Source organism: Taudactylus pleione, unplaced genomic scaffold, assembly GCF_031769625.1.
Source record: "Taudactylus pleione unplaced genomic scaffold, aTauple2 ptg000211l, whole genome shotgun sequence".
Lineage (NCBI taxonomy): Eukaryota > Metazoa > Chordata > Amphibia > Anura > Myobatrachidae > Taudactylus > Taudactylus pleione.
Genome location: NW_028284613.1, coordinates 8,260,811 through 8,279,741, shown reverse-complemented (window position 1 = coordinate 8,279,741; position 18,931 = coordinate 8,260,811). Strand labels below are relative to the sequence as shown.

The 18,931-nt window shown below is 51.6% G+C and overlaps 1 protein-coding gene across 2 annotated transcripts in view; it reads right to left on the bottom strand.

Annotated features, from left to right (window-relative positions):
- MTMR8 (myotubularin related protein 8) overlaps positions 1 to 18,931 on the bottom strand; it is a 92,182-nt gene that overhangs the window by 53,355 nt on the left and 19,896 nt on the right. For both annotated transcript variants that reach the window (XM_088478214.1, XM_088478215.1), the window contains exons 6-7: positions 17,097 to 17,231; positions 607 to 739 (exon numbers count right to left, since the gene is read on the bottom strand). In XM_088478214.1, the coding sequence (XP_088334340.1) occupies positions 607 to 739; positions 17,097 to 17,231 (268 nt within the window). The remainder of the gene's footprint in view (positions 1 to 606; positions 740 to 17,096; positions 17,232 to 18,931) is intronic.

Genomic DNA, 18,931 nt, shown 5'->3' with positions numbered 1-18,931 from the left:
TACTTCCTGTCAAACACACTGCGATGGGTCTGCGTACTCACTGCGATCACAGTCCCGAACGCAGTGAGGCATTCGCGCACTGCGATGCATACGCAGTACACAACAATCGTCCGTCTACGTACGCTTCAGCAGTTACGGTCCTTGCTGAAATCAGGCCCTATATCACCACGGTCTCCTTGCAACAAAAAGAGCATTTGAGTCTTACAATGCAGCTAGACAAATCAACATATGCTTCTGTACAAAATGTTATATATAGATGTAGTATGTCGTGCCAAGGTCCATAAAAAAATAATATAGGAAGACAAAAGGTTTGCAACAAAGAAAAAATAAAATGAAGATGGTAGGTCTGTATATGGTCAGATTAAATCCCCATATTTTGATAAGTCTGCCCTGGTTCTAGAAGGACAAGCTGGAGCCTAGATCTGTTTGACCAGCCTTAAATTCTACATAACTTATATCAGCAGCGATGCAGAGGAGTTCAGCAAATGGTGACTAAATAAACACGTACAACAATATCATGATAAAAAATTAGGGATGAATCTATGAATTTTCTATATAAATAAAAGGGCAATTATTTTATTAAAATGAAAATCAGTGTGTTTATACCCTCTAGTAGCTTTTGCAGGCTTCCTCGCATTACATGGATGTTCTCGATCCCAATGAACTGGAAGTGTATGTTAGGGTAATGGTCTTCATTCTCATAGCCCTTCCCTGCAGCTCTGTTGGCCATAGCGTTTAACTGTTGGGAATAAATTTAAAGATAGTTGGTTCAGTCAAAGAGTGGAGCCTATAGAATTACATAAACCATTCATTTCTGCACAATAACTGGCATTGGCAGATCCCCTGACACTGGTGCTAGCATAATGCATGGTGGAGAGTTATATCACTATGTAATGGGGCAAGGGAATAGTTACACCAAAACAGATACTGTACAGATGTGTCCTCATATAGTATTGGTGCAGTCACCCCAAACAGCCCTGAGCCTAAATCTGTCCATGGCTTTTTTCACACACCTACAGTACACAAGTCTATATACTTTAGTAAAACCTAATCTTACGGCTCAACCTACATTGGTCGCGAAGGAGGAGAGTTGCCTTCACAGCCCAATTTCACACTGGACTCACAGATTTTTGTACGGAGCCCTGTGGGGCGAGTCCGGAGGTAATGCAAGTACAGCATACAGTCGAACTTACTTGCTCGGCAAGCTAATAGGCTTGAGCCCTTAGACTACAGCAGATGTGTGTACAGCCATGGCCAAAAGTTTTGAGAATGACAAGTACTGGTTTTCACAAAGTTTGCTGCTTCAGTTTTTATGATGGCAATTTGCCAACTCCAGAATGTAATGAATTGCAATTAATTGCAAAGTCCCTCTTTGCCATGACAATGAACTTAATCCCAAAAGCAACATTTCCACTGTATTTCAACCTTGCCACAAAAGGACCAGCTGACATCATGGCAGTGATTCTCTCGTTAACACAGGAGAGAGTGTTGACGAGGACAAGGCTGGAGATCACTCTGTCATACTGATTAACTGTAGCTGGAGGTGGCATGCAGCTACGTGACATCATGTCAACGCATCTGTGTCTCTGGGTCATGCCAGGATCGGGCTGCATCTGAGCCACCTGGAAAAGTCCAGCGCTGCCAGCCTACAAGGATGCAGCATGGTGGGTGCAGGCAGGGTTGCATTAGAATTTTTGGGGCCCAGTATAAATGAAACTAGTAGTGCTCCACAATCAGGGGCACACAGATGATGGGAAGCGAATAGATGCTCATAACGGCTGGGTGGGCAGAGGCATATATGGGGAGGGTGGGCAGAGGCACACATAGGGGATGGGTAGAGGCACCCATGATGCAAGGCAAAGGCACACATAGAGGTTGGGGCACAGGCACACATGTGGAAGAGGCATATAAGTATATAATATATATATATATATATATAATATGAGATATGGTAAGAACTTACCCTTGTTATCTCTATTTCTACGAAGTCCATAGGGTTCCACAGGATACCTTGGAGTATAGGTGTGACGTCAGTCGCAGGGCACCAAAGAGTTAAGCTTTCAGCCTCCCAGGATGCACTAGGTCCCCCTCCTATACCCCGCCCCCGAGCCAAGGCACCTCAGTTAGTTACCAAGCCATAGGCCGGAGGAGGAGAAGGAAGAGAGAGAACAAAGATCTGGACACATACAAGAATCACATTCTCACCAGAGGGAGACGGAAAACCGGTGACCAGAGCAAAGCCCATCTGCAGCACAGGTGCGACAGGGCGGGAGTCCTGTGGAACCCTATGGACTTCGTAGAAATAGAGATAACAAGGGTAAGTTCTTACCATATCTCATATTTTCTACTTCAGGGTCCATAGGGTATCCACAGGATACCTTGGGGATGTCCCAAAGCAGTATCCTTTAAGGGTGGGGACGCTCCTGTGCAGAAAGGAGAATCCGCCGCCCGAAGGAAGCATCCTGAGAGGCGAAGGTGTCAAACCTGTAATACCTCACGAAGGTATGGACAGAAGACCACGTAGCAGCCTTGCAGATCTGAACTGCCGAGGCACCACGTCGAGCTGCCCACGAAGGACCCACAGACCTAGTGGAATGAGCCTTCAGAGAAGGAGGGACCGGTAGGCCTTCATGAAGATAAGCTTCAGAAATAGCCATACGGATCCAGGCTGCCAAAGTTTGCTTTGAAGCAGGCCAACCCTTTTTACGGAAGCCAAAGAGGACAAACAAAGCGTCCGACTTCCTAAACGAAGAAGTGCGGTCAACATAAGTCCTTAAGGCCCGCACAACATCCAAAGAGGCCTCACCCACGGAAAGACCCGGTGAGTTAAAGGCCGGAACAACTATTTCCTCGTTAATATGAAACTGGGAAACAACTTTGGGAAGAAACTCGGGCCGAGTGCGGAGCACTGCCCTGTTCCCATAAAAAACCAAGAAAGGGGGTCTACAAGAAAGAGCCCCTAACTCAGAAACACGTCTGGCCGAAGCAATGGCCAGAAGGAAAACAGTCTTAGCTGTTAGCCATTTAAGATCCACTGAGCCCAGTGGTTCAAACGGCGGTCCTTGGAGAGCCCTCAGGACCACAGCCAAATCCCAAGGCGCCACAGGTGGAACAAAGGGCGGCTGAATACGGAGAACACCTTGCATAAAGGTGCGCACATCCGGGATTGTAGCAATCCTACGGTGAAACCAGACAGATAGGGCCGAAACCTGTACCTTCAAAGAAGCAAGGCGAAGCCCATGATCTAGTCCCGCTTGCAGGAAGGCGAGAATCCGAGACAGACGAAACTCCCGCGGTGCATAACCTCTCGGTCGACACCACTGGAAGAACGTATGCCACACGCGATGGTATATCCTCGCGGAAGACGGTTTCCGAGCTCGTAACATGGTCCACACCACAGAGCTGGAAAACCCTCGGGACCTCAGCATGGCCGTCTCAACAGCCACGCCGTCAAAGACAGCCGAGTCAGGTCCGGGTGAAGGCAAGGACCCTGAGACAGAAGGTCCGGTCGTAGCGGCAACCGCAGAGGAATGTCCACGGACAGACCCTGAAGGTCTGAGAACCAGTGTCGTCTGGGCCACGCGGGAGCTATCAACAGGAGCGTCCCTCCTTCCTGTTTGAATTTCCGGATTACCCGTGGAAGAAGGGAGACCGGAGGGAACAGGTATGCGAACCGGAACGTCCACCGGACGGACAGAGCATCCACCAGAGACGCCCCTTCGTCTCTTGTGCGAGACCCGTACACCGGCAACTTGTTGTTGTGCCGGGACGCCATGAGGTCGATTTCTGGAAGACCCCACCTGTCCACCAGTAGTTGAAAAACGTCCTGGTGCAGAGACCATTCCCCCGGATGAACGTCCTGGCGACTTAGAAAGTCCGCCTCCCAATTGAGCACTCCCGGGATGAAGACCGCTGATATGGCCGGAAGATTGCGCTCCGCCCAAACCAGGATCCGAGAGACCTCTACGAGAGCCGCCCGACTGCGAGTTCCTCCTTGCCTGTTTATGTAGGCCACGGTGGTAGCGTTGTCCGACTGGACCTGCACCGGGCGACCCTGGAGAAACCGCTGTGCCTGCTGGAGAGCACTGAAGATCGCACGGAGTTCCAAGATATTTATTGGAAGCTCCGCTTCTGTCGGCGTCCACCTGCCCTGGAACAAGTGTGGACCCGAAACTGCTCCCCAGCCCCGAAGACTGGCGTCCGTTGTCAACAGGACCCAATTTGGAACCCAGAACGGACGTCCCTTGTTGAGGTGGGTCGTCTGTAACCACCACGTAAGGGACAGGCGAACCTCCTGGGTGAGCACAATCGTCTGGGACTTCAGAGACTGAGTCAGCCCGTTCCACTTGGACAGGATCAGGTGCTGCAGAGGTCTGGAGTGAAACTGGGCGTATTCCACCATGTCGAACACCGACACCATGGAGCCCAGTAACCTCATCGCCGAGTGTAAGGACACCCGGCGGCTGTGCAGACAACTGCGCACCCTTGACTGTAAAGCAGAGATCTTGTCCTCCGTCACGAAGATCCTTTGCTGTCCCGAGTCCAATAAGGCTCCAAGATGCAGAATCCTCCGAGACGGGATTAGAGTGGACTTCTGCCAGTTGATTAGCCAGCCGTGCCGTTGCAGCAGTGCAATGGTCAGGTCCAAGTGGCGTAACAGGAGCTCTGGAGATCCTGCCACCAATAACAGGTCGTCCAAATACGGCAACATGCGGACTCCCTGCAGCCGCAGAGAAGCCGCCATGACCGCCATCACCTTGGTGAAAACACGTGGTGCTGTTGCCAGGCCAAAAGGTAACGCCCGAAACTGGAAGTGGTCGCTGCGGATTGCAAACCTGAGGAACTGTTGATGGCGCCAAAGAATAGGGACATGCAGGTAAGCGTCCTGTATGTCCAATGACACCAAGTAGTCCCCAGGTTCCAGCGCCAGAATGATGGACCGTAGGGTCTCCATCCGAAACTTCGGGACCCGCAAAGACTTGTTGAGTGCTTTGAGGTTGAGAATCGGACGATATGACCCATTGGGTTTCTGTACCAAAAATAGATTTGAATAGAAACCCTGGCCCCTCTGGGAGAATGGAACCGCCACTATAACTCCAGCCTGGAGCATAGTGTGCAATACCTTCCGCAGCTCCGTAGCCTTGTTCCGGTCTGATGGGAGACCCGTGGTGAAGAAGCGAGCCGGGGGTCTGTGCCGGAAGGAGAGGGCGTATCCGTGGGAAACCACCTCCAGAACCCAAGTGTCTGTCGTAGTGGTCGACCAACACTGGGCGAACTGTAGCAGGCGGCCTCCCACCCTGGGATCCCCCAAAGGGAGGCCCGGACAGTCAGGCCGCAGGCTTGTCATCTGGCTTGGGGGCCGGACGTCTGGTACTCCATGCCTGCTTCCGGGGCTTGACCGATTTCTTAGGGCCAGCCTGTCGAGGAAACGACTGTGGTTTGGGCCTGTCCTGGGCCCTAGATGACCGAAAGGACGATGGTCCCGAACCAGAAGGAGCAGCGGCCGACGGGAGACAGGCAGATTTGGCTGCCGCCAGCGTGGCCACAATCTTATCCAGATCCGGACCGAAGAGAACTTCTCCGGTAAACTGCAACGCTTCCAGACCTTTCTTGGAATCTGCGTCCGCCTTCCAGGATCGCAGCCACAAGGTGCGACGAGCAGCTACCGCTGCTGAAGAAATTCTAGACACCAGAGTACTAATGTCTAGAGCCGCCTCGTTGATGTAGGTGGCCGAATCACGGAGATTGCCAATCAACTCCGCCTGATCGGCCGGACAGTCGGATTCAAAAGAAGCCTCTAATGAATCCGCCCAGCGCTCCATCGCTCTGGCAACCCAGCAAATGGCCATAGCCGGCCGTGCTGCCCCCCCTGCAAGGGAATAAGCGGACTTCAGGCAGATTTCTACCTTGCGGTCCGTAGCATCCTTAAGGGAGGACATGGATGGCATCGGCAATGTGGCACTACGGACAAGACGGGTCACGTGAGAATCCACCTGTGGAGGGGATTCCCACTTCGCAAAATAATTATCCGCGAACGGATAAGCCACCGCCAGGCGTCTCTGCGGCTGGTATCTTTTGCCAGGTTGTTTCCACGCCTCCTCTAAATGGTCCACCAACTGACCCGAAAGAGGAAAGACTGTGGCATCGCCCTTCACATCTTTGAAAAAGGCATACTTAGATTTAGCCGCTGGGGGAACTTCGTCCTCAATCACCAAGGCTGTGCGGACCGCCCGAATAAGTCCAGGAATATATACTTTGGACTTAGCATCAGCGTCCTTAGTATGGAGAGGTTCCTGATCGTAAGGATCTAGAATCTCCCCATCATCAGACGTCCCTTCGTCATCCTCATAAGGAGCGGACAGAGACGCCACCGGCCTTTTATGAGACCGCATCACAGACTCCCCTTGCAACACATCCGACAAGTGCTGTACAGAACTCGTCAGGGAGTTAACCCACGCTGGCTCCTGAGAACCCGGGAGCGGGGAAATAGGGAGACTGTGGGGTACCACCAATTGTCGTGGGAACCCCTGCATGGGTGACGACACCACAGACTGCTGGGACAAACCCATCGGAGTAAACGCGGGCTGCGGAGCTAACTGGCCCACTAAAGCTGTTAACGCCTGAGCGAAACAAGCCCAGGGCGGCTCCTGTACCGGTGCTGTAACCGTAATAGGCCGCGCCATGGACAAACACTGCCGGCAAAGGCCCTCCGCGCTACCCTCCCCCTCCGCTAACGGTACTTTGCACGTGGTACACTGTAGCCGGAGGGGAAAATCACTTTCAGACATGATGGCACCACGTATGTGACCTCTCTCACCAATTAAGTATTAAATAGGCGAGAGACCACCCTGCAGCACCGCACCGCAAGGGCTTTAGCAGAAAGAACAGGGACAGTAATAAAGCTGACAGTTTAGAGAAGAAAAGATTACAGGCAGCAGCGCTAGCACAGTCACATACAATGCAGAAAAATAACAATTCCTGCACTAACAGCACTGATCACTCAACTACACAGACACAGGGCCTGGTAGGACACAGCGCTGCATACACAGACCTGACCACAGCGGAGGAGAGGTATGCGGGGGGACCCAGACCACGATGCTTCCTTCCAGCGCTTCCAGCAGCGTTCACCATGCGTTCTGGAGAAGATGGCCGCCGAGGAGCAGAGAGGAGGCTGGCCTGGGGGAGGAGCGCTGCCACAGGACCAGTCGGCAGCATGCAGAGAGGGCTGTGTGCAGCGGGGGAGGCGCCGGCTGTGAGACAGGGAAGGCGCGCTCCCCTGGCATGCATTTAACCCCTGGGACGCCGCAGCGCTACCGCTCTGCTGCGGTCCGCTGTCCCAGGGGGTAGTGGAAGCGCAGGTTGGTCGCCTGGCTCCACGCTGCAGCCAGTCCCCAGGGAGCCCCCTGCCTGGGGACTTAGGACCATGTGATCAGCGGGGACCCACCGCGGGACCCCGCTGCTTACCTCTGTCCCCCTTGAATCCGGCCATGGTCCGGAGCATCTGGGGTCACCGCTAGCTGTGACCCCAGACGCCCACCAGCATCCCCGGATCAGTACCGGCGTTCTGGTACCGGCGGGGTGTAGGGAAGACAGCATGGACGTCAGGACTGACTGTCCATGCTGTTCATCCAGTTGTGCAGCCACAGCTGCATGAAGAATAAGCTTCAGGGGCTCTTCTAGCCCCCACTCCAACAGGTGCACCCGACTCCGGCCGGGCACCAAACTAAACTGAGGTGCCTTGGCTCGGGGGCGGGGTATAGGAGGGGGACCTAGTGCATCCTGGGAGGCTGAAAGCTTAACTCTTTGGTGCCCTGCGACTGACGTCACACCTATACCCCAAGGTATCCTGTGGATACCCTATGGACCCTGAAGTAGAAATATATATATATAAATACACACACACACACACATATATATCTATCTATATATATCTATCACTAGCCATTCACAGACATACTGTACCTGATGGTGAAGATGGGGGGGGGGAGGTGTCGAAGAACTGCAGATACATTTTTCTTAAACACAACCTGCGTGGAAGGGGGGGTTGGGGGGGGTAGTGTGTGGGACAGCTCTGTATACTCTCCAGCGCAAGGGAGCAGTGTCATCAGATTGCCTGCCTGTCATTACAGTGTGCCGGCTGCGGGGAGCTCTGTTGATTCTGCAGTATTTTGTACATCGGTGTGGTGAGCAGTCTCGAGACCTTCCCTGCTAACCACACTGAGCTCCGCACGGCCGCCACACTATAATGACAGGCAGCAGATTTGATTCTCTGCAAGGCTGCCTGTCACACCCCACTCAATGCTGCCGGGCCGGCAAGTATACACAGCCTCCCGGCAACTCCCCCTCCCCTGATGCAGACAATAGCGGGCCTCCCAACACTCTGGGCCCCTTACACATGTACTCCAGGCCCTGGGAGCAGGTCGCCACTATTTGGTGGCACCCTTACCGCTCAGCTGGGACAGCCCTAAGCACCAGTCATCCTGTTCACCACCAAACCCCCACCAGCTACCCATTTATACTTACTGGAGGCCGTATTCAATCCAGGAGCAGGGGCAGTGGTCACGGAGCCGCTAGCCACTACAGCACCACTACATGGTCCAGAGTAAAGGTGCTGTCTGCCCTGACTCCACCCCCATTTTTTTTATAGACTGCAGCCGGGCCAGATCAACAAAGAGCCAGGTATTGGCTGCAGCAGAGTGTGTTCCCAGGGACAGATCCATTTTGAAAAAGTGTGACCCCGGTCCTTAATACCAGGTAAAATATGCGCTGTAGCGCGTATTTGCGATCACTGAGAGAGGTTCAATAGTTCTGAAGGAGACTTCAGGGCGCCCAAGAACGTCTAGCAAGCGCCAGGACCCTTTCCTAAAGTTGATTCTGCTGTGGGATCGGGGCACCACCAGTGCAGAGCTTGCTCAGGAATGGCAGCAGGCATGTGAGAGTGCATCTTCACGCACAGTGAGGCGAAGACTTTTGGAGGATGGCCTGGTGTCAAGAAGGGCAGCAAAGAAGCCGTTTCTCTCCAGGAAAAACATCAGGGACAGACTGATATTCTGCAAAAGGTACAGGGATTGGACTGCTGAGGACTGGGGTAAAGTTATTTTCTCTGATGAATCCCCTTTCAGATTGTTTGGGGCATCTGGAAAAACGCTTGTCTGGAAAAGGAAAGGTGAGCGCTACCATCATGTAGGTCATGCCAACATTAAAGCATCCGGAGACCATTCATGTGTGGGGTTGCTTCTCAGCCAAGGGAGTGGGCTCACTCACAATTTGCCTAAGAACACAGCCATGAATAAAGAATGGTACAAAAGCATCCTCCAAGAGCAACTTCTCCCAACCATCCAAGAACAGTTTGGTGACGAACAATGCCTTTTCCAGCATGATGGAGCACCTTGCCATAAGGCAAAAGTGATAAGTGGCTCGAAGAACAAAACATCGAAATTTTGGGTCCATGGCCAGGAAACTCCCCAGACTTAAATCTCATTGAGAACTCGTGGTTAATCCTCAAGAGGCGGGTGGACAAACAAAAACCCACAAATTCTGCCCAACTCCAAGCATTGATTAAGAATGGGTGGCCATCAGTCAGTATGTGGCCCAGAAGTTGATTGACAGCATGCCAGGGCAAATTGCAGATGCCTTGAAAAAGAAGGGTCAACACTGCAAATATTGACTCTTTGCATAAACTTAATGTAATTGTCAATAAAAGCCTTTGACACTTATGAAATGCTTGTAATTTTACTTCAGTATACCATAGTAACATCTGACAAAAAGGTCTAAAAACACTGAAGCAGCAAACTTTGTAAGAAACCAATACTTGTGTCGTTCTCAAAACTTTTGGCCATGGCTGTATACAAGGACAGTGGAGTATAATCATGCTCTGTTACCATTTGGAGTGTTGATATTTTATTTCATTAAAAAAAAAAAATTGTTTCATTTTTATTTTGTTTATTGGGGGAAAGTTGCTACAGGTTGAGTCTCCCATATCCAAATATTCCGAAATACGGAATATTCCGAAATACGGAATAATTTTGGCATGACTGAGATAATAAAACCTTTGATTTTTGATGGTTCAATGTACACAAACCTTGTCTAAGGCACAAATTATTACAAAATATGGTATAAAAATACCTTCAGGCTGTGTGTATAGGGTGTAAATGAAACAAATTTATTTCATGTATGTACACAAACTTTGCTTGAGCAACAAAAGTATTGAAAATATTGTTTAAAATGAGCTGCAGGCTGTGTGTATAAGCTGTATATAACACATAAATGTATTCTGTGTGTATATTGGGGTCCCATTCCCAAGATATTTCATTATGATATGCAATTATTCCAAAATACGGAATATTCCGTTATCCAAAATACCTCTGGTCCCAAGCATTTTGGATATGGGAGACTCAACCTGTATTACTGCACCAAGGTCTAAACATTTGCTTATAGAAATATACTGTGTCAAGGTTTCCTTTGGTAGTCAGGAACAATTGCCACATCAAATTAATAAAGCGTCTATATTAAAGATCACCAACAAAATAAGACATCACTACAAAAGGGGGTCACTGCAAAACTGTGTTCGAGCTACCGCCATTCATTATAACTATTTTACATGTGACAGCTAAGTCTGTAGGGATAAGTTACCATGCATCTGTCCTAAGCAAACTGGTAAAAGGGAATCCAGTCAATATATCAACAGTAGGGATGCCGGCCTGGATCCCGACACCTGTCAGAATCCCGGCGTCGGCATTCCGACGGCAAGTACTGGGATTAGGGGAGGATTAGGCACTAGGGGGATGGTTAGAGCTAAGCACTAAGGGGGAGGGTTAGGTTTGGGTACTAGGGGGGAGGGTTAGGTTTAGGCACCGGAGGGAGGGTTAGGGTTATGTAGATGGGGAGTGTTAGGATACTGACCGACAAGTGTCGGTATCCTAACTCAGTCGGGATGCCGGAGTCGTGATTCTGACCACCGAGATCCCAAGCACCGGCATCCCGTACCCAACCCCGTAAAAGAACCAAAAAACACAACGCAAAGACTAGATAGCAATTGTGAACAAAATGTGAGATATGGTAAGAACTTACCCTTGTTATCTCTATTTCTACGAAGTCCATAGGGTTCCACAGGATACCTTGGGGTATAGGTGTGACGTCAGTCATCGGGCACCAAAGAGTTAAGCTTTCAGCCTCCAGGATGCACTAGGTCCCCCTCCTATACCCCGCCCCCGAGCCAAGGCACCTCAGTTAGTTACCAAGCCATAGGCCGGAGGAGGAGAAGGAAGAGAGAGAAAAAAAGATCTGGATACACACAAGAATCACATTCTCACCAAAGGGAGACGGAAAAACCGGTGACCAGAGCAAAGCCCATCTGCAGCACAGGTGCGACAGGGCGGGAGTCCTGTGGAACCCTATGGACTTCGTAGAAATAGAGATAACAAGGGTAAGTTCTTACCATATCTCATATTTTCTACTTCAGGGTCCATAGGGTATCCACAGGATACCTTGGGGATGTCCCAAAGCAGTATCCTTTAAGGGTGGGGACGCTCCTGTGCAGAAAGGAGAATCCGCCGCCCGAAGGAAGCATCCTGAGAGGCGAAGGTGTCAAACCTGTAATACCTCACGAAGGTATGGACAGAGGACCACGTACCAGCCTTGCAGATCTGGACTGCAGAGGCACCACGTCGAGCTGCCCACGAAGGACCCACAGACCTAGTGGAATGAGCCTTCAGAGAAGGAGGAACCGGTAGGCCTTCATGAAGATAAGCTTCAGAAATAGCCATACGGATCCAGGCTGCCAAAGTTTGCTTTGAGGCAGGCCAACCCTTTTTACGGAAGCCATAGAGGACAAACAAAGCGTCCGACTTCCTAAACGAGGAAGTGCGGTCAACATAAGTCCTTAAGGCCCGCACAACATCCAAAGAGGCCTCACCCACGGAAAGACCCGGTGAGTTAAAGGCCGGAACAACGATTTCCTCGTTAACATGAAACAGGGAAACAACTTTGGGAAGAAACTCGAGCCGAGTGCGGACACTGCCCTGTTCCCATGAAAAACCAAGAAAGGGGGTCTACAAGAAAGAGCCCCTAAATCAGAAACACGTCTGGCCGAAGCAATAGCCAGAAGGAAAACAGTCTTAGCTGTCAACCATTTAAGATCCACTGAGCCCAGTGGTTCAAACGGCGGTCCTTGGAGAGCCCTCAGGACCACAGCCAAATCCCAAGGCGCCACAGGTGGGACAAAGGGCGGCTGAATGCGGAGAACACCTTGCATAAAGGTGCGCACATCCGGGATTGTAGCAATCCTACGGTGAAACCAGACAGACAGGGCCGAAACCTGTACCTTCAAAGAAGCAAGGAGAAAGCCCATGATCTAGCCCCGCTTGTAGGAAGGAGAGAATCCGAGACAGACGAAACTCCCGCGGTGCATAACCTCTCGGTCGACACCACTGGAAGAACGTATGCCACACGCGATGGTATATCCTCGCGGAAGACTGTTTCTGAGCTCGCAACATGGTACGCACTACAGAGCTGGAAAACCCCCGGGACCTCAGCATGGCCGTCTCAACAGCCACACCGTCAAAGACAGCCGAGTCAGGTCCGGGTGAAGGCAAGGACCCTGAGACAGAAGGTCCGGTCGTAGCGGCAACCGCAGAGGACTGTCCACGGACAGACCCTGAAGGTCTGAGAACCAGTGCTGCCTGGGCCACGCGGGAGCTATCAACAGGAGTGTCCCTCCTTCCTGTTTGAATTTCCGGATTACCCGTGGAAGAAGGGAGACCGGAGGGAACAGGTATGCGAACCGGAACGTCCACCGGACGGACAGAGCATCCACCAGAGACGCCCCTTCGTCTCTTGTGCGAGACCCGTACACCGGCAACTTGTTGTTGTGCCGGGACGCCATGAGGTCGATCTCTGGAAGACCCCATCTGTCCACCAGCAGTTGAAAAACGTCCAGGTGCAGGGACCATTCCCCCGGATGAACGTCCTGGCGACTTAGAAAGTCCGCCTCCCAATTTAGCACTCCCGGGATGAAGACCGCTGATATGGCCGGAAGATTGCGCTCCGCCCATACCAGGATCCGAGAGACCTCCACGAGAGCCACCCGACTTCGGGTTCCTCCTTGCCTGTTTATGTAGGCCACGGTGGTAGCGTTGTCTGACTGGACCTGTACCGGGCGACCCTGGAGAACCCGATCTGCCTGCTGGAGAGCATTGAAGACCGCACGGAGTTCCAAGATATTGATTGGAAGCTCCGCTTCTGTCGGCGTCCACCTGCCCTGGAACAAGTGTGGACCCGAAACTGCTCCCCAGCCCCGAAGACTGGCGTCCGTTGTCAACAGGACCCAATTTGGAACCCAGAACGGACGTCCCCCGCTGAGATGGGTCGTCTGTAACCACCAGGCAAGGGACAGGCGAACCTCCGGGGTGAGCACAATTGTCTGGGACTTCAGAGACTGTGGCAGCCCGTTCCACTTGGACAGAATCAGGTGCTGCAGAGGTCTGGAGTGAAACTGGGCATATTCCACCATGTCGAACACCGACACCATGGAGCCCAGTAACCTCATCGCCGAGTGTAGAGACACCCGGCGACTGAGCAGACAACTGCGCACCCTCAACTGCAAGGCAGAGATCTTGTCCTCCGTCACGAAGATCCTTTGCTGTTCCGAGTCCAATAAGGCTCCGAGGTGCAGAATCCTCCGAGACGGGATTAGAGTGGACTTCTGCCAGTTGATTATCCAGCCGTGCCGTTGCAGTAGAGCAATGGTCAGGCCCAAGTGGCGTAGAAGGAGCTCTGGAGATCCTGCCACCAATAAAAGGTCGTCCAAGTACGGTAACATGCGGACTCCCTGTAGCCGCAGAGAAGCCGCCATGACCGCCATCACCTTGGTGAACACACGTGGTGCTGTCGCCAGGCCAAAAGGTAACGCCCGAAACTGGAAGTGGTCGCTGCGGATTGCAAACCTGAGGAACTGTTGATGGCGCAAAAGAATAGGGACATGCAGGTAAGCGTCCTGTATGTCCAATGACACCATGTAGTCCCCAGGTTCCAGCGCCAGAATGATGGACCGTAGGGTCTCCATCCGAAACTTCGGTACCCGCAAAGACCTGTTGAGAGCTTTGAGGTTGAGAATCGGACGATACGACCCATTGGGTTTCTGTACCAAAAAAAGATTTGAATAGAAACCCTGGCCCATCTGGGAGAATGGAACAGGCACTATAACTCCAGCCTGGAGCATAGTGTGCAATACCTTCCGCAGCTCCGTAGCCTTGTTCCGGTCTGATGGTAGACCCGTGGTGAAGAATGGAGCCGGGGGTCTGTGCCGGAAGGAGAGGGCGTACCCGTGGGAGACCACCTCGAGAACCCAAGTGTCTGTCGTAGTGACCGACCAACACTGGGCGAACTGCAGCAGGCGGCCTCCCACTTTGGGATCCCCCAAAGGGAGGCCCGACCGTCAGGCCGCAGGCTTGTCATCTGGCTTGGGGGCCGGACGTCTGGTACTCCATGCCTGCTTCCGGGGCTTGGCCGATTTCTTAGGGCCAGCCTGTCGAGGAAAAGACTGTGGTTTGGGCCTGCCCTGGGCCCTAGATGACCGAAAGGACGATGGTCCAGAGCCAGAAGGAGCAGCGGCCGACGGGAGACAAGCCGATTTGGCTGCCGCCAGCGTGGCCACTATCTTATCCAGATCCGGACCGAAGAGAACTTCTCCGGTAAATGGCAACGCCTCCAGACCCCATTTGGAATCTGCGTCCGCCTTCCAGGATCGCAGCTACAAGGTGTGACGAGCAGCCACCGCTGCTGAAGAAATTCTAGACACCAGAGTACTAATGTCTAAGGCCGTCTCGTTGATATAAGTGGCCGATCACGTAGATTACCAATCAACTCCGCCTGTTCGGCCGGACAGTCGGAATCAAAAGATGCCTCTAATGAATCCGCCCAACGCTCCATTGCTCTGGCAACCCAGCAAATGGCCATAGCCGGTCGTGCTGCCCCCCCCCGCAAGGGAATAAGCGGACTTCAGGCAGATCTCCACCTTGCGGTCCGTAGCATCCTTAAGGGAGGAAATGGATGGCATCGGCAATGTGGCACTACGGACAAGACGGGTCACGTGAGAATCCACCTGTGGAGGGGATTCCCACTTTACAAAATAATTATCCGCGAACGGATAAGCCACCGCCAGGCGCCTCTGCGGCTGGTATCTTTTGCCAGGCTGTTTCCACGCCTCCTCTAAATGGTCCACTAACTGACCTGAAAGAGGAAAGACTGTGGCATCGCCCTTCACATCTTTAAAAAAGGCGTACTTCGATTTAGCCGCTGGGGGAACTTCGTCCTCAATCGCCAAGGCTGTGCGGACTGCCCGAATAAGTCCAGGAATATATACCTTGGACTTAGCGTCAGTGTCCTTAGTATGGAGAGGTTCCTGATCGTAAGGATCCAGAATCTCCCCATCATCAGACGTCCCCTCGTCATCCTCATAAGGAGCCGACAGACGCCACCGGCCGTTTATGTGGCCGGATCACAGACTCCCCTTGCAACACATCCGACAAGTGCTGTACAGAACTCGTCAGGGTGTTAACCCACGCCGGCTCCTGAGAAACCGGGAGCGGGGAAATAGGGAGACTGTGGGGTACCACCAATTGTCGTGGGAAACCCTGCATGGGTGACGACACCACTGACTGCTGGGACAAACCCATCGGTGTAAACGCGGGTTGCGGAGCTAACTGGCCCACTAAGGTTGTAAGCGCCTGAGCGAAACAAGCCCAGGGCGGCTCCTGTACCGGTGCTGTAACCGTAAGAGGCCGCGCCATGGACAAACACTGCTGGCAGAGGCCCTCCCGCGCTACCCTCCCCCTCCGCTAACGGTACTTTACACGTAGTACACTGTAGCCGGAGAGGAAAATCACTTTCAGACATGATGGCACCAAGTATGTGACCCCTCTCACCAATTATATATCAAATAGGCGAGAGACCATCCTGCAGCACCGCACCGCAAGGGCTTAGCAGAAAGAAGAGGGATAGTAATAAAGCTGACAGTTTAGAAGAAAAGTTACAGGCAGCAGCGCTAGCACAGTCACATACAATTCAAAGAAATATCAATTCCTGCACTAACAGCGCTGATCAATCAACTACGCAGACACAGGGCCTGGTAGGACGCAGCATGCACAGACCTGACCCAAATCGGAGGAGAGGTATGCGGGGGGACCCAGACCACGATGCTTCCGTCCAGGCTTCCAGCAGCGTTCACCATGCGTTGCAGAGGAAGATGGCCGCCGAGGAGCAGAGAGGCTGGCCTGGGGGAGGAGCTCTGCCACAGGACCTGTCGGCAGCGTGCAGAGAGGGCTGTGTGCAGCGGGGGAGGCGCCGGCTGTGAGACAGGGAAGTCGCGCTCCCCTGGCATGCATTTAACCCCCGGGACGCCGCAGCGCTACCGCTCTGCTGCGGTCCGCTGTCCCAGGGGGTAGTGGAAGCGCAAGTTGGTCGCCTGGCTCCACGCTGCAGCCAGTCCCCAGGGAGCCCCCTGCCTGGGGACTCAGGACCATGTGATCAGCGGGGACCCACCGCGGGACCCCGCTGCTTACCTTTGTCCCCCTTGAATCCGGCCATGGTCCGGAACATCTGGGGTCACCGCTAGCTGTGATCCCAGATGCTCACCAGCATCCCCGGATCGGTACCGGCGTTCTGGTACCGGCGGGGGTGTAGGGAAGACAGCATGGACGTCAGGACTGACTGTCCATGCTGTACATCCAGATGTGCAGCCACAGCTGCATAGAAGAAAGCTTCAGGGGCTCTTCTAGCCCCCACTCAGACAGGTGCACCCGACTCCGGCCGGGCACCAAACTAAACTGAGGTGCCTTGGCTCGGGGGCGGGGTATAGGAGGGGGACCTAGTGCATCCTTGGAGGCTGAAAGCTTAACTCTTTGGTGCCAGATGACTGACGTCACACCTATACCCCAAGGTATCCTGTGGATACCCTATGGACCCTGAAGTAGAAATTTTACAATGCAGGAGTGCTGCATCTTAGCACATAATCAGATTATCAGTTGTGTCCCCTGAGAGCAATAACATACAGAGAAGCAGTGCACCCCCAAGCATGATCCAGTCTAAGTAAGTGATACCTTTGGCCTGGTGTCTACAACATACATAAAGGAACTGCCTGGGTTGGCTTGGCTGATTGTCCTCAGCATCTTCTCATCTTCCACACAACGAGTGCTGAAGCCAGAGAGAGGCTGACTACATCTGCAAATCACCGCCTGGAATGTGAAGACAAGGTTCACAGCCATTAAAAATTTAGAATCCATATAAACAGAGTAAAAATACATACAGTATACACACCTTACAGAAAAAGAACACGTATAAAAAATAGTAAGCTGAAGTCATGGCAATGCAAATGTTAATATGCCCGGTTAAAGAAGTTAAACTTTGTAAAATCACTTATTCAGAGAGAGTTGTCCCTTTAATGAACTTTGAATGGGCAGAGTTCACCATAATGTTAAAACCATGGGTTGCTTATTGACGAGGATGTAATGTCTGCAAGCCATAAAGCTTTGTTGTAGTACGATGTTTCTTACTTTACCGACCTTGCATTGGATTACTGTGCAATGTTACTCTCAAGGAAATACGTCAGTTTCCCAAACTCCGCCATTACAGTTCAGGTTTTAAAGATATCCATGCTTGAGCACAGGTGACTTAATAAGTACCTCAGTCAATTTAATTTAACCATCTGAACTGAAGCACGGATAACCTTAAAACCTGGACAATAATGGCGAAGTTTGGGAACCTCCGAAATACGTTATACATTACCCTGCTAGGCACACTTAGTTACAACAACATTTAAGATAGTAACGTTTGACAATTGCAATCAGCCTGTGCCACAAAGTATAATACTAGTCTAGGTCATTTATATAGCACCAAAAACTTATGCAGCACTGTAGATTATTAAATAATATGACATGAAACATAAGATAATCACGGTGCTGTCAAACCTGATGAGATAGTTGGAACAATTGATAAAGGTATTATAGTAACAATTGTAGCTGGTAGCAGGGAAGGTCTTTCCTCTTTCAGGTCAGTTAGTGGACCATTTAGAGGAGGCGTGGAAACAGCGGGGGCTTATCCGTTCGCGGATAATTATTTTGCAAAGTGGGAATCCCCTCCACAGGTGGATTCTCACGTGACCCGTCTTGTCCGTAGTGCCACATTGCCGATGCCATCCATGGCTACAGTGGGTTCCGGTTGGAAGATCGACACTAAAAAGGTTGACACTGTATAGGACGACAGTCAATAGGTCGGCTGGGACAAAGAGTCAACACACAAAAGGTCGATATGTTAAGTCGACACAAAAAATATTGACACTGTTTTTTAGGCACTCTCTGGAGGTTTAGAGTTAGGCACTAGGAGGGATTGATGGTTTTGTACCAGTCTACCTTTTATCCTTGTAGAACTATTGGCTGTCGATCACATGGTGTCTACCTATAAAGTGTCGATCTATTATACCCAACCCAGCTACAGTCAGGTAGGAGCCACAAATATTTAAGCAACAATTGCTGAAATGGCATTACTAAGCTGCTGCAGTGGAGTGGTATGGTTGGAGAGACAGTGGAAGGCAGATACAAGGGAGATTAAGCAATCATTAAATAAATCTTGAGACAGCCAGCTGCTTTCAACCAAGACTTTCCTTCAACATTTAGATCAACTGAAATGCCTTCATCGTCTGGGCATTTGCTGCATAAACACTCCTGCCTGTTATCTGCCAGCCTGGAGCAGAGGTGTAACTGGCAATTTTTTGCAGCATTATGGTTGCTGTTGGACAAAGAGCCAGGACCTTTGTTCTCCACATTTGGAGGTGTAGTGCCAGATGCTGCCATCAGGACGGCCATAGCTGTCACCAAAATAGGAGCTCTGTACTTAGTTACAGTTGGGCATACATCTACTTATGAATAAAATACACATT